A 10,915-nucleotide genomic window follows, 5' to 3' on the forward strand; every position below is an offset into this window, starting at 1 on the left:
TAATTCCATTATGTTGTTGGTAATTCCATTGTAGCAATGCTTTAAGCCCTTGGAAACAAAGTCTGTAATCCATTGGAAAAAGTCATATAATCCACAACGATAAATCCACAACGATTGGAGGTGTTGATTGATCAGCATGCAGAGGGGTTCCCTCGATTGAACTGCAGAGGCGACCACTGGATGGAGATTGGAGACCCACGTTGGAGTTGTAGGTCCCTTCAGCGAAGGTTGCTGCTGGTGGTTCCCAGTGGGTGCCATTCTGGTTCTATGTGTTGTGCATTTATGTGGTTTTAGTTGGGCTAATGAGTGGGATTTTACATAAGACCTTAACCTATATGCACCTGGTGTGTAAGCTAACATAGCCCTTAGAACGCTACAATCTTATTGTTCCATATTTTCCTAACAGAGCACTTCACTCTCATACTGCAGGTTTACTTGTGGTTCCTAGAATTTACAAAAACAGAATGGGAGGAAGATCTTTTAGTTATCAGGCTCCTCTCTTGTGGAACCAACTTCCAGTCTCTGTCGGTGAGGCTGACACATTATCCTGTTTTAAAACTAGGCTTAAGACTTTCCTTTTTGATAAATCCTATAGTTAGGGTCGGCTTGGGTTTCCTGAGCTGTCCCTTAGTTATGCTGCTATAGGCTTAGACTGCTGGAGGACAAACTGACCACACTTTTTCACTTTGCTACTGTCTTTACTTACTCTGCTCTACCTGTTTTGTATTTGTAATTATTTTTTCTATCCTTAACATGTGTTTTTCTTTTTTGTCTTTCAGATACACCTGGACCTATACTTGGACCTACCATTCTGTGTTTGTTTGTCTCTCCTTCCTGTCCTCTCAAACCAGCCGATCAAAGCAGATGGCTGCTTGTCCTGAGCCTGGTTCTGCTGGAGGTTTCTTCCTTTTAAAAGGGAGTTTTTTCTTTCCACTGTTGCCACTGTGCTTGCTCAGGATGGGAGACTGCAACGAAGCCAAGATTAAACTTGTCTGCTGGATTCCTTAGATAGAGAACTTTACTAATTGGCTTTTATGTATGTGAATGTTCCTGTAAAGTGCCCCGAGACAACTTTGTTGTGATTTGGCGCTATATAAATAAACTGAATTGAATTGACTTTCTGACGGATATTCTTCTCGACTTTTAGATGTCTCTGTTTGTGAAAAAAACCTTCAGCTGACTGTATATTCTAAAAGTGGGAACTGGTGAGTTTGTTTCTGGAGCTAGCATGCTAGCACTAGCCTCCAGATTATTGTAATGAGCTCTGTGCTAAATCAGTGCTATTATATTGCTACATGTATTTGAATGTGCTTATAGAAAAATAATTACCAAACATTAATACTTTACAGCCACCACTGACCATGATGCATTTGTTTCATTATGGATTAAAACATCTCATGTGGGTAAAGTGGAGTGGAAAGTTGTGGGAACTGCAGCACATGTTTGTTATTTACACAGCTGTGTATTTGGAAAGTTATTCAGCTTTGGAAAGATACAAACCTGAGGGACTTCAAACTTCAGAGCGACAGACACAAAAAGAAGAAGCTATTTTACAATCTTAGCTTTGTTCTACAAAATGTATTGGGGCATCAGTTTGTCATATTTGCTGGGATTCTCTGAAAGATACTGCATAATGACACAAATTAAAGTAAATAAAATTTGGAGTATTGTAACAAAGTAATCCAAAGATAAAAATCCAAACAAAGCATTTGATTAGTCTGTTTTTTAAGATCATCCCATTCAAATTATGCTCATTAGCTGTAGACAGTTTTAATTCTGCCAAGTCTACATTTATTCCCTTTCCTTCAGTTTTCTCAAATCTACGAAGACACCACAAATCATCCAAGAGATAAAAATTTAATGAAAATAAATAAATACACAAAGTCTACCAGGTTTTTAGGACTGCGTGTAACAATACAAATAGAAGCAAAATGTTACATTGAAAGAGGACATGCTTAAGACCTTTGCACAGTACTGCACTCATGAAGTCATTTTAGAGTCTAGCAATAATTTCTCTTCATGAGTTTAGATGTGCAGCATGGTACTGTAGATATTGAACTTTTTTCTTTTCTGTTTTATTGCGTTGCTTTCTTTGGATATACAAATCCAGCTTCTAGATTTTTTTAGCTGACATGATCAAATTAATATGTAAGTACACTACAGGTAGAGTAAATACAGCGAAAGTGTCCCTGTCTGGTTTCAACAGGTAAAGTCTTGGCTAATTTCCCACCCTGATTTTTTCCTCCTTTTTCTCTATAAGAGCAAACGGTGCCAGATTCCTCCTCCTGACTGCAGCCATGAACGGGCCAGCTCTCCTGCTGCTTCTCACTGGTAAGAACATTCCCTCAGTATGAGGCGATCTGTTTCAGTATCAGATTTAAACACACTATTTGAAGTTATTTCTTGGTCCGCCTCAGCCTGTGTGGTCGGTGGGGCCACTGTGCCCAAAGCCATGTGGCAGTTCGGGAAAATGATGAAGTGCGCTCAGCCTGATGTTAACCCTCTGGCATACAACAATTATGGCTGCTGGTGCGGCTTCGGAGGAACTGGGACTCCGGTGGATGAAGTGGACGAGTAGGAAATATTATTATTATTATATATTTTTTAAAAAGACAAAACTCTCAATGCCCTCTGCTGCATTCTCAGGTGCTGTCTACTACATGACAAATGCTATGAAGCAAGCAGAAAGGTTCCAGGATGCACATCCCTCTCTGACCTCCCCTACATTATTGTTTATGATTACACCTGCTCCAACACACAGGTGAAATGCTCAGGTAAGGACGTCATTTAAGGTGATTTTACACAGATAGAGACATAAAACGTACACTTCTATGAGAAATTTAGCTCAAGCTTCAGTTATGTTTACAGTTTAAAATGTTAAAAGTAAAACTGCAGCATTAATAGTCCAACTCAGAAATAAAACCTTGATTTTATTAGAATGCTGTTGCTACAGAACAATTAAGAGTCTGAACAGGTTATAAAAATTTTATCAAAACAAAACAGGGTAGAGAGGAAAAACATTCTAGGGGGGAAACATGCTTCCTGGTTTAAAGTACAAACCTGACAATATCCTGCTTTACTGTAAACAATACAAGTTAGACAACAATCTATTTTTGGATGTGTAAAAGCACAAGATCAGCATTTAAATGGCTACGGTCAAGAGGAAAAAACACAGGGTCTACCCTCTAAACTCCAGGGTTTTATGTATCAGAAAGTGGTGAAGACCAGATTGTTTTATTACCGTAGGTTCTACAATTATTTCATTCTAATCTGAAGAATAAAACCAAGCAGATCCCACGCTGTCATTTTTATAGAAAATAAACCAAGCCCAAATGGAATAGCCGTGCGTGGATAAACTATGCTTTTGTAAGTTTGGAAAGCTGCATCTGAATGAGACAGAACGCCTCCGAAACGATGTTCTTTGGATAGATGAGCCCAAAGTAGAGATGGTCTGTCAGCACCAACAGCTCAAACCTGCTGTCCCGCACGGTGGTGGTGAACAGACTGATGGGTGGTTTGGGCCACAGGACCTGAGCACCTGCTGTTTTTGAGTCAATCATGAACTCCTCTCTAGACCTAAGAATTGTAGAGTCAAATGTGAGACCATCTGACAGCTGAAGCTTGGACCAAACTGGGTCATGATGCAACACGTCAATGATCCCAAATGCAGCAGGTAATCTACAACAGAGCAGCTACAAAAGAATCGGGGGTGTTGGACAACCACCCCAACCCATTTGTAATGATGTGGTGGAACCAGGACTTAATTTGAGTTGGATCCTGCTGAACAGGATCCGGGAACTCGCCTATGGAGTTCACACACCAGAACAAGGTGTGTTCCGGTAACTGTTTGTTTGGATCTGCTAACTCTCAGGCTTACTAATAATAAAGTTGTGAAAAATGTGACTGTCTTGCATGAATAATACCTGTATTAGATATGTAAACTGAAAATAATTACATAAACACTCATTTTAAACACAACAGCCACTAACGAGCTTCTTAATATCACATAAGAGCCAAGCACCAGTAAGCATTTTTGCTTCTACCCTTAAAAAATCTCCACCCCTAAAAGTTCAGTCATGATCAATTTACAAACCGGATTCCAAAAAAGTTGGGACACTAAACAAATTGTGAATAAAAACTGAATGCAATGATGTGGAGATGGCAAATGTCAATATTTTATTCGTAATATAACATAGATGACAGATCAAAAGTTTAATCTGACTAAATGTAACATTTTAAAAGGAAAAATATGTTGATTCAAAATTTCACAGTGTCAACAAATCCCAAAAAAGTTGGGACAAGTAGCAATAAGTGGCTGGAAAAAGGAAATTGAGCATATAATGAAGAGCTGGAAGACCAATTAACACTAATTAGCTCAATTGACAACATGATTGGGTATAAAAAGAGCTTCTCAGAGTGTCAGTGTCTCTCAGAAGCCAATATGGTAAGAGCATCACCAATTCCACCATTGTTGCGCAGAAAGATAGTGCAGCAATACCAGAATGGTGTTACCCAGCGTAAAATAGCAAAGACTTTTAAGTTATCATCATCAACCGTGCATAACATCATCAAAAGATTCAGATAATCTGGAACAATCGCTGTGCATAAGGGTCAAGGCCGTAAAGCTCTACTGGATGCTCATGATCTCCGGGCCCTTAAACATCACTGCACCTCAAACAGGAATGCCACTGTCAAGGAAATAACAGAATGGGCTCAGGAATACTTCCAGAAAGCATTGTCAGTGAACACAATCCACCGTGCCATCTGCCGTTGTCAGCTGAAACTCTACAGTGCAAAGAGGAAGCCATTTCTAAGCAAGCTCCACAAGCTCAGGCGTTTGCACTGGGCCAGGGGTCATTTAAAAAGGAGTGTGGCAAAATGGAAGACTGTTCTGTGGTCAGATGAGTCACGATTTGAAGTTCTTTATGGAACACTGGGACACCATATCATCCGGCCCAAAGAGGACAAGGATAGCCCAAGTTGTTATCAACGCTCCGTTCAGAAGCCTGCATCACTGATGGTATGGGGTTGCATGAGCGCTTGTGGCATGGGCAGCTTGCATGTCTGGAAAGGCACCATTAATGCAGAGAACTATGTTCAGGTTCTAGAACAACATATGCTCCCATCCAGACGCCATCTCTTTCAGGGAAGACCCTGCATTTTTCAACACGATAATGCCAGATCACATTCTGCAGCAATCACAACATCATGGCTACGTAGGAGAAGGATCCGGGTACTGAAATGGCCAGGCTGCAGTCCAGATCTTTCACCTATAGAGAACATTTGGCGCATCATAAAGAGGAAGGTGCGACAAGGAAGGCCCAAGACGATTGAACAGTTAGATGCCTGTATTAGACATGAATGGGAGAGCATTCCTATTTCTAAACTTGAGAAACTGGTCTCCTCTGTCCCCAGACGTCTGTTGAGTGTTGTAAGAAGAAGGGGGGATGCCACACAGTGGTAAAAATGGACTTGTCCCAACTTTTTGGGGATTTGTTGACGCCATGATATTTGGAAACAACAGATTTTTCCCTTAAAATGATACATTCTCTCAGTTTAAACTTTTGATCTGTGACTTGTGTTCTATTCTGAATAAAAAATTAGATGTTGGCACCTCCACATCATTGCATTCAGTTTTTATTCACAATTTGTTTAGTGTCCCAACTTTTTTGGAATCCAGTTTGTAATTAAAAACACAAAAATATAATTAAACAGCATAACTAAATCGCAAATCAGTTTTACAGTTTAAGAGGGTCATTAATAAAATTTTGATTATTTATTAAAAATACGAGAAATATTTGATAGGTAATCACGTTACGAACAACGGCACCAATTTGTTAAAATAACGCGATCAAAATGTGGAAAAGATGGTCCAATTTACATTTATTTAAAAAAAAGTCTCATTGTACAACTAAACAACCGAGAATTGAAGCACATGAAGGCAGTGGCAATAGAGATAGTACTCGGTGTGTGTGTGTGTAGGTAGGACGTGAGAGAAGCAGAGTGTACTCTATTCAAACAAGGAGAGCTGTTGGTCAGGCTACTTCTTGTTGCTCTCTAAAATAGTTATTGAATCCTGTTCGCAAAGTTAGGTAAATATAGATGCCCCCCACCCCATCCAATTTGTGTTCTGGCATTGTTTGGTTTACAAATTAATCACTGGGTGGACCCTTAAGAGATCTGCGCAGAAACAAACCTCATAAACTGAAGCATTATTGTAAATCAGAGTGGGCCTAAATTCCTCCACAACCATGAGAGAATGATAAAAATGTTAAACTCAGAGGAAACGTTACTACAATATTTCTTCACGTTAATACAGCTGAAGTTCTTCAAGCCTCGGATCATCATATCATAGAGTGGACTTCATGTTAAACAGCTTTTTCATTCAGGGTTATGGTGCAACCTGTTGTGTTTTTGTACTCTTGAGGTTAGGTTTAAAGAACTTTAGAACCTGTTAAAACATGTTCCTGTTTTTAGTTTTCTATTCACCTTATAATCTAGCTGCTTTTGTTACTTTTTTTTTGCCATCTTATTTGTCAAAATGAAAAAATCTGTATGCCTTTTTATATCCGTCTACTGTTGTCCACGGTTGTCATCATTCTTTGATGAAATCAGGTCTCTCTTGTAAATGAGTCCTCGAGGCTCAATGGGATTTACCTGTCTAAATAAAGGTTGAATGAATGAAAAAAGACCCAGTCATTTGAATTATGTCCTGATGTGTGTGTCTCTGCAGATACCAATGATAAGTGCCAGGCTGCTGTGTGTGAGTGTGATCGCGTGGCGGCTCATTGCTTCGCCCAGAGCGACTACGACCCGGAAAACAAGGACCTGGATCCCGAGGTCCACTGTGTGGACTGAGGCGCACATTTAAGAAACCAGCACAGAACTCCTGAAACACTTTATATATTTTAGATTATGAATAAAGTTAAAGTTTAAATTCATTCAAGGCAGTTATTTTAATAAACTTGGTGCCCGTTTACCTTATATGGACAGGTGTCAGTCGCGACATTTAATTTCATACACACTGACTGTTTAATGCAGGTCACTGAAAAGTTTTCACAACCAGATTAGAATGAGGGAAATGTTTCCCTTCGTTAACTGTGATTAATAAGCCAGCACCACAGAATAAATGACTGGTGGGAGTCGTTTAGCAGCTTTCCTGTGTCAAACGCACGTTTCAGAGCAAAAGTCTGCTCTTATAGACAGGAGGGACGTTGATAAAGCTGCATATATGTATTTGTCACTTTCCTTTAGTCAGGGCAGTGCTTTAAACTTGTAGGTCGTTTTCACATCCGATAGTCTGGCAGACTCGGTTCGACTGGGGACCAATATTCAGAACATTGGTTTACATTTTCATCTGGTGCGGTTCACATTCACACTGCACTGAGTCAATCGAGCCAACCTGTTCCCCACCTCGCCTGTGGTGGCGCTGCACCATGAACTACTGAAAGAACCAACACAAAAACCTCTGAAGAAGACACTGAGCGCAACTTCTGGAGATAAAAACAAAAATGGAGTGGCGTCAAATTTTAGCGGTTTTAGGATTTCTGTTTTGCCATTTTTCCAACAATGGACTCTGCATGAGCAGAAGATGAGGAAGAAGACCATGGAGAATGTTGTTTTTCACACAAGGCGGCTGAGACGGCTCTGTATGAGAAATGCGCATTTGTTTTGGTTGTATTTACCCAGAATGCCCTGCGCTGTAGTCCACTTCCTGCTTTTGGAGCGGCCTCCGGTCTGCTTGCATTCACAATGCATTCGAGTTCGCTTCAACCGAAACGAGACTTATGAGGTATTTAGGCAGACCAGAGTTCACTTTTTTGGTCCGTATCAGAGTTAGATTATTTTCACTCTGTGGTAAGGAAGGTTCAAGCAAAAAACATCCGGTTTTAAGAGGAAAAGCAGGGAGTGTAGTGTTTGTACGTAAACGACCACATTCCACGTGCAATTCAGGTATTTGAGACGTTTGGAAAACACTTGGCAAAACGCGGGAGCTGGAATGAGATTTCATTTGAATTTGATAATCAAGACTGATTTATTCAACAAACATATCAACAAACATTATACAGTTGGTTTAACAAAAGAGTCATTAACAAGTTGATTTAAGACCATAATAGCTGTCAAAATATGTGATTTGTCAACGTTTTTGATTAAATCTTTTACATGTGTATCATCTACTGCAAAAAATAACCACTGTATATAATTAACTACCAAAGGTCTACAGCATAATTTATAATAAATGACTGAAATCAGCAGTCAGGTTTGGCTGCCAATAATTATGAGCCGTTTGTTTACATTCGAACATTGACAAGTTCACTTCAGTCTCAGAGCACAACGGATTTTGAATCAGTAAAATAATCTAGATACAAACTGCCAGAGGGAGAACAATGAAACCAGAGGCGCCAGGTTAAAAGTAATTATAGTATTTTTAGGGAGGAAACCAATGGAGCTGCGGAGAGCATTAAAGCAAAATTTATAGCAATGATCACGAGATAAACTTTGCAGAGATATCCCCGACTCTAACGGGAGGATTTAACTGTAAAATGAATTATTTGCAGTTTTATAATGCAATGTTTCTTAAAAACCCTGATGAGTAAATTGCATTAAGCCCAAAGCAGATTTAAAGATGCTGAAATTGTTAGAGGCTAAAAACATTCACATCAAAAACACTAAAAATATTCACATATTTTGACAGTTACTGTGTCTATAAAAAAAAAAGAAATAAAATAACTTCAGGAGAACCCTTGAAACTACGAACAAGACTAGACTTTGGTCCAGTTCACACAAAATATTACAAATAATAGCAGCTGTATAGTTGAACACTTCATTTTAACGTTAGCTGGGTCGTGTGCCTCTGGAGGTTATACTGGCTTGTACAGAAGAGTAGTCACATACTTCTTTTTGTATCGGTGTGTCGCACTGAGGACCATCACCCCATCCTAAAACAGAATTAAAATAAACAAGCTGAACAATTAGCTAAATGAAAAACCAGTTTGTCAAAGACCTTTCTGAAGCTTTTCATTCTCGGTAAATAATTAAAAGTACTGAAAGACCTGAATGTTTCAGTTACCTTGATGGAGAGGGCATACAGGTGATTGAGCATCACATGGTTGGGCTCTGGAAGCAGTGTCGGGTCACACTGAGAGAAAAATCAAAGGCAGCGTGATTTTATTTAATGACAGCGGCCTGCTTCTTACATGTGGTGCACGTTTAAGACGAGCACGTGTACCAGCATCTGTTCTGGACTTACAGAGACACCCGTGTCCTTGTTGAGCAGCACTTGGAGCAGGTGGGGCGGTAAGAAGGGAGGCTGCTTGATCTTGTCTTCTGGTTTAATTATATAGCCGTCCTGCTGGTAGGGACCGGGCGGGGAACTGGACAAGTCTGGTTCAGATACAGAAATGTAGACAGTTTCTGACTCGGTGAAACTCAGATTTATTGTACCAACTTCAGGCAACCAGATCAATTGTCATTACCAGACAGGTCTGCTGAATCCTGGGAGTCAAGCCTGAGGGCGTCAAAAACCTCAAAGTCGGTTCTCTTCACCTGGATGACATTGTTGACTGTTCCAGTTTTAGAGGTTGTTACGGGCTGTTGGAAAACAAGCAGAAATCTAACCCGTCTCAGATTACAGACGAAGCACATGCATGGTGACGAAAGCAAGTCCTAAGTACTCACCCCAGCTGGATCCAAAGTCCACTGACCGTCTACACAGAACTTGTACTGGTGCTCTCCCTCCGGCAGATCCACTATAGCCACAAAGTTCTTCTGACTGCATTTGAGAAACAGCCGCAAGTTACTTATTTTCAAAAGACGCGGTCGAAGTGTTGAATAAAAGACGAGCTACCTTCGGTTGAGCGGGATCTTGGTGGCCCAGTTGTTAAAAGAGCCAGACACAAAGACTTCCTTGGCGGCACCTGCCCACCTGAACACTGTGGGTCGGGCATGCGTCAGGTTTTTACTGTCGCAGTCGAGGTCCTGCTGCCACGCCAGGAACTCCTGTATGTCCGGTGAAGCCTATGGAAAATATTAACACCTTCTGTTAGGGAGCAACACTTCCTGTTTGAGAACTCAGTGGGTCCTGACACTGATTTCCTGAATACGTGTTTATGTGTGTGCACATGCTCAAAAGAAGAAAGTCCAAAACTTACTGATGGTAAATGGACTGTACTTATATAGCGTCTTTCTATCTCATCGAGATACCCAAAGCTTGATAGCAAGATAAATGAAAACTATCAACCTAATTTTCATTTATCGGCTTGATCATTTCATTGTGTCTCTCTCTTTCTACTACTAAGCTGAGAAGCTAAGCTACGAGCTAAGCTAACAGGTCGACCTCAGGGAAAAAAACCTCCATCTTGTCGAAGCTCCAAAATTGACGACTGAAAGCCGTGTCTTCGTGTAAAAAGTTGTTTTTCTCTGCAAAAAGAAGTTGAGAACTTGTTTACTGATTTTTTTTAATTAAAAGCTTTGTGTGAAAAATGCTATGCTAAAGAGCTCAAACCACACCGAGCATCCGCCATTTTGAGAACCGAAGAGAGACAGCCCATGTCACGTCAAGGGGCCTCCCTCCCATTTTTCTTAAAGAGACACGCTGCTCGCTCCCTCACTATCCATCCTTCAGTTCAAACAGTCTTATACTGCCATCCGGTGGTCGAAAAAGGTACTACATGCAAAACAAATTGACTTTTTTTTTTTTTTTTACTAATTATTGTCAAATTTCAAAACAATATTATTGTTTATCACAGTGATTTCTGAGACAATTTATCGCCCAGCAGAATTTATTATCGTGACAGGCATAGTCAAAGCGCTGTACAACAAAATCTGTGCCCTCGTTTACCCATTCACACAACACCCTGTACAAAGACTAATCATACATTATATACATACATACATACATACATACATATATATA

The 10,915-nt window shown here is 40.1% G+C and overlaps 2 protein-coding genes across 2 annotated transcripts in view; one reads left to right on the forward strand and one right to left on the reverse strand.

The window, feature by feature from the left end:
• The first annotated feature begins 2,297 nt into the window (after nt 1–2,297).
• Nucleotides 2,298–6,858, forward strand: LOC119414106 (phospholipase A2, minor isoenzyme-like). The gene is made up of 4 exons (XM_037681233.1): nt 2,298–2,331; nt 2,418–2,574; nt 2,647–2,774; nt 6,734–6,858. Exons 1-4 carry the CDS (start codon nt 2,298–2,300, stop codon nt 6,856–6,858), a joined length of 444 nt encoding a protein of 147 aa, XP_037537161.1.
• A 1,934-nt stretch (nt 6,859–8,792) lies between these two features.
• prkab1b (protein kinase, AMP-activated, beta 1 non-catalytic subunit, b) overlaps nt 8,793–10,915 on the reverse strand; it is a 5,712-nt gene continuing 3,589 nt past the window's right edge. The window contains exons 2-7 of the mRNA XM_037681216.1: nt 9,848–10,017; nt 9,679–9,772; nt 9,477–9,591; nt 9,251–9,384; nt 9,071–9,139; nt 8,793–8,939 (exon numbers count right to left, since the gene is read on the reverse strand). Of these exons, the coding sequence (XP_037537144.1) occupies nt 8,862–8,939; nt 9,071–9,139; nt 9,251–9,384; nt 9,477–9,591; nt 9,679–9,772; nt 9,848–10,017 (660 nt within the window). The 3' untranslated portion in view covers nt 8,793–8,861. The remainder of the gene's footprint in view (nt 8,940–9,070; nt 9,140–9,250; nt 9,385–9,476; nt 9,592–9,678; nt 9,773–9,847; nt 10,018–10,915) is intronic.

The sequence above is a fragment of the Nematolebias whitei genome, chromosome 8 (assembly GCF_014905685.2).
Source record: "Nematolebias whitei isolate Nwh7 chromosome 8, NemWhi1, whole genome shotgun sequence".
NCBI lineage: Eukaryota > Metazoa > Chordata > Actinopteri > Cyprinodontiformes > Rivulidae > Nematolebias > Nematolebias whitei.

Coding starts and splice junctions, on each gene's coding strand:
- LOC119414106 (XM_037681233.1), top strand. CDS start 2,298: ATGAACGGGCCAGCTCTCCTGCTGCTTCTCACTG. Junction 2,332..2,417: donor TCTCCTGCTGCTTCTCACTG/GTAAGAACATTC, acceptor GGTCCGCCTCAG/CCTGTGTGGTCGGTGGGGCC. Junction 2,775..6,733: donor CACACAGGTGAAATGCTCAG/GTAAGGACGTCA, acceptor GTGTCTCTGCAG/ATACCAATGATAAGTGCCAG.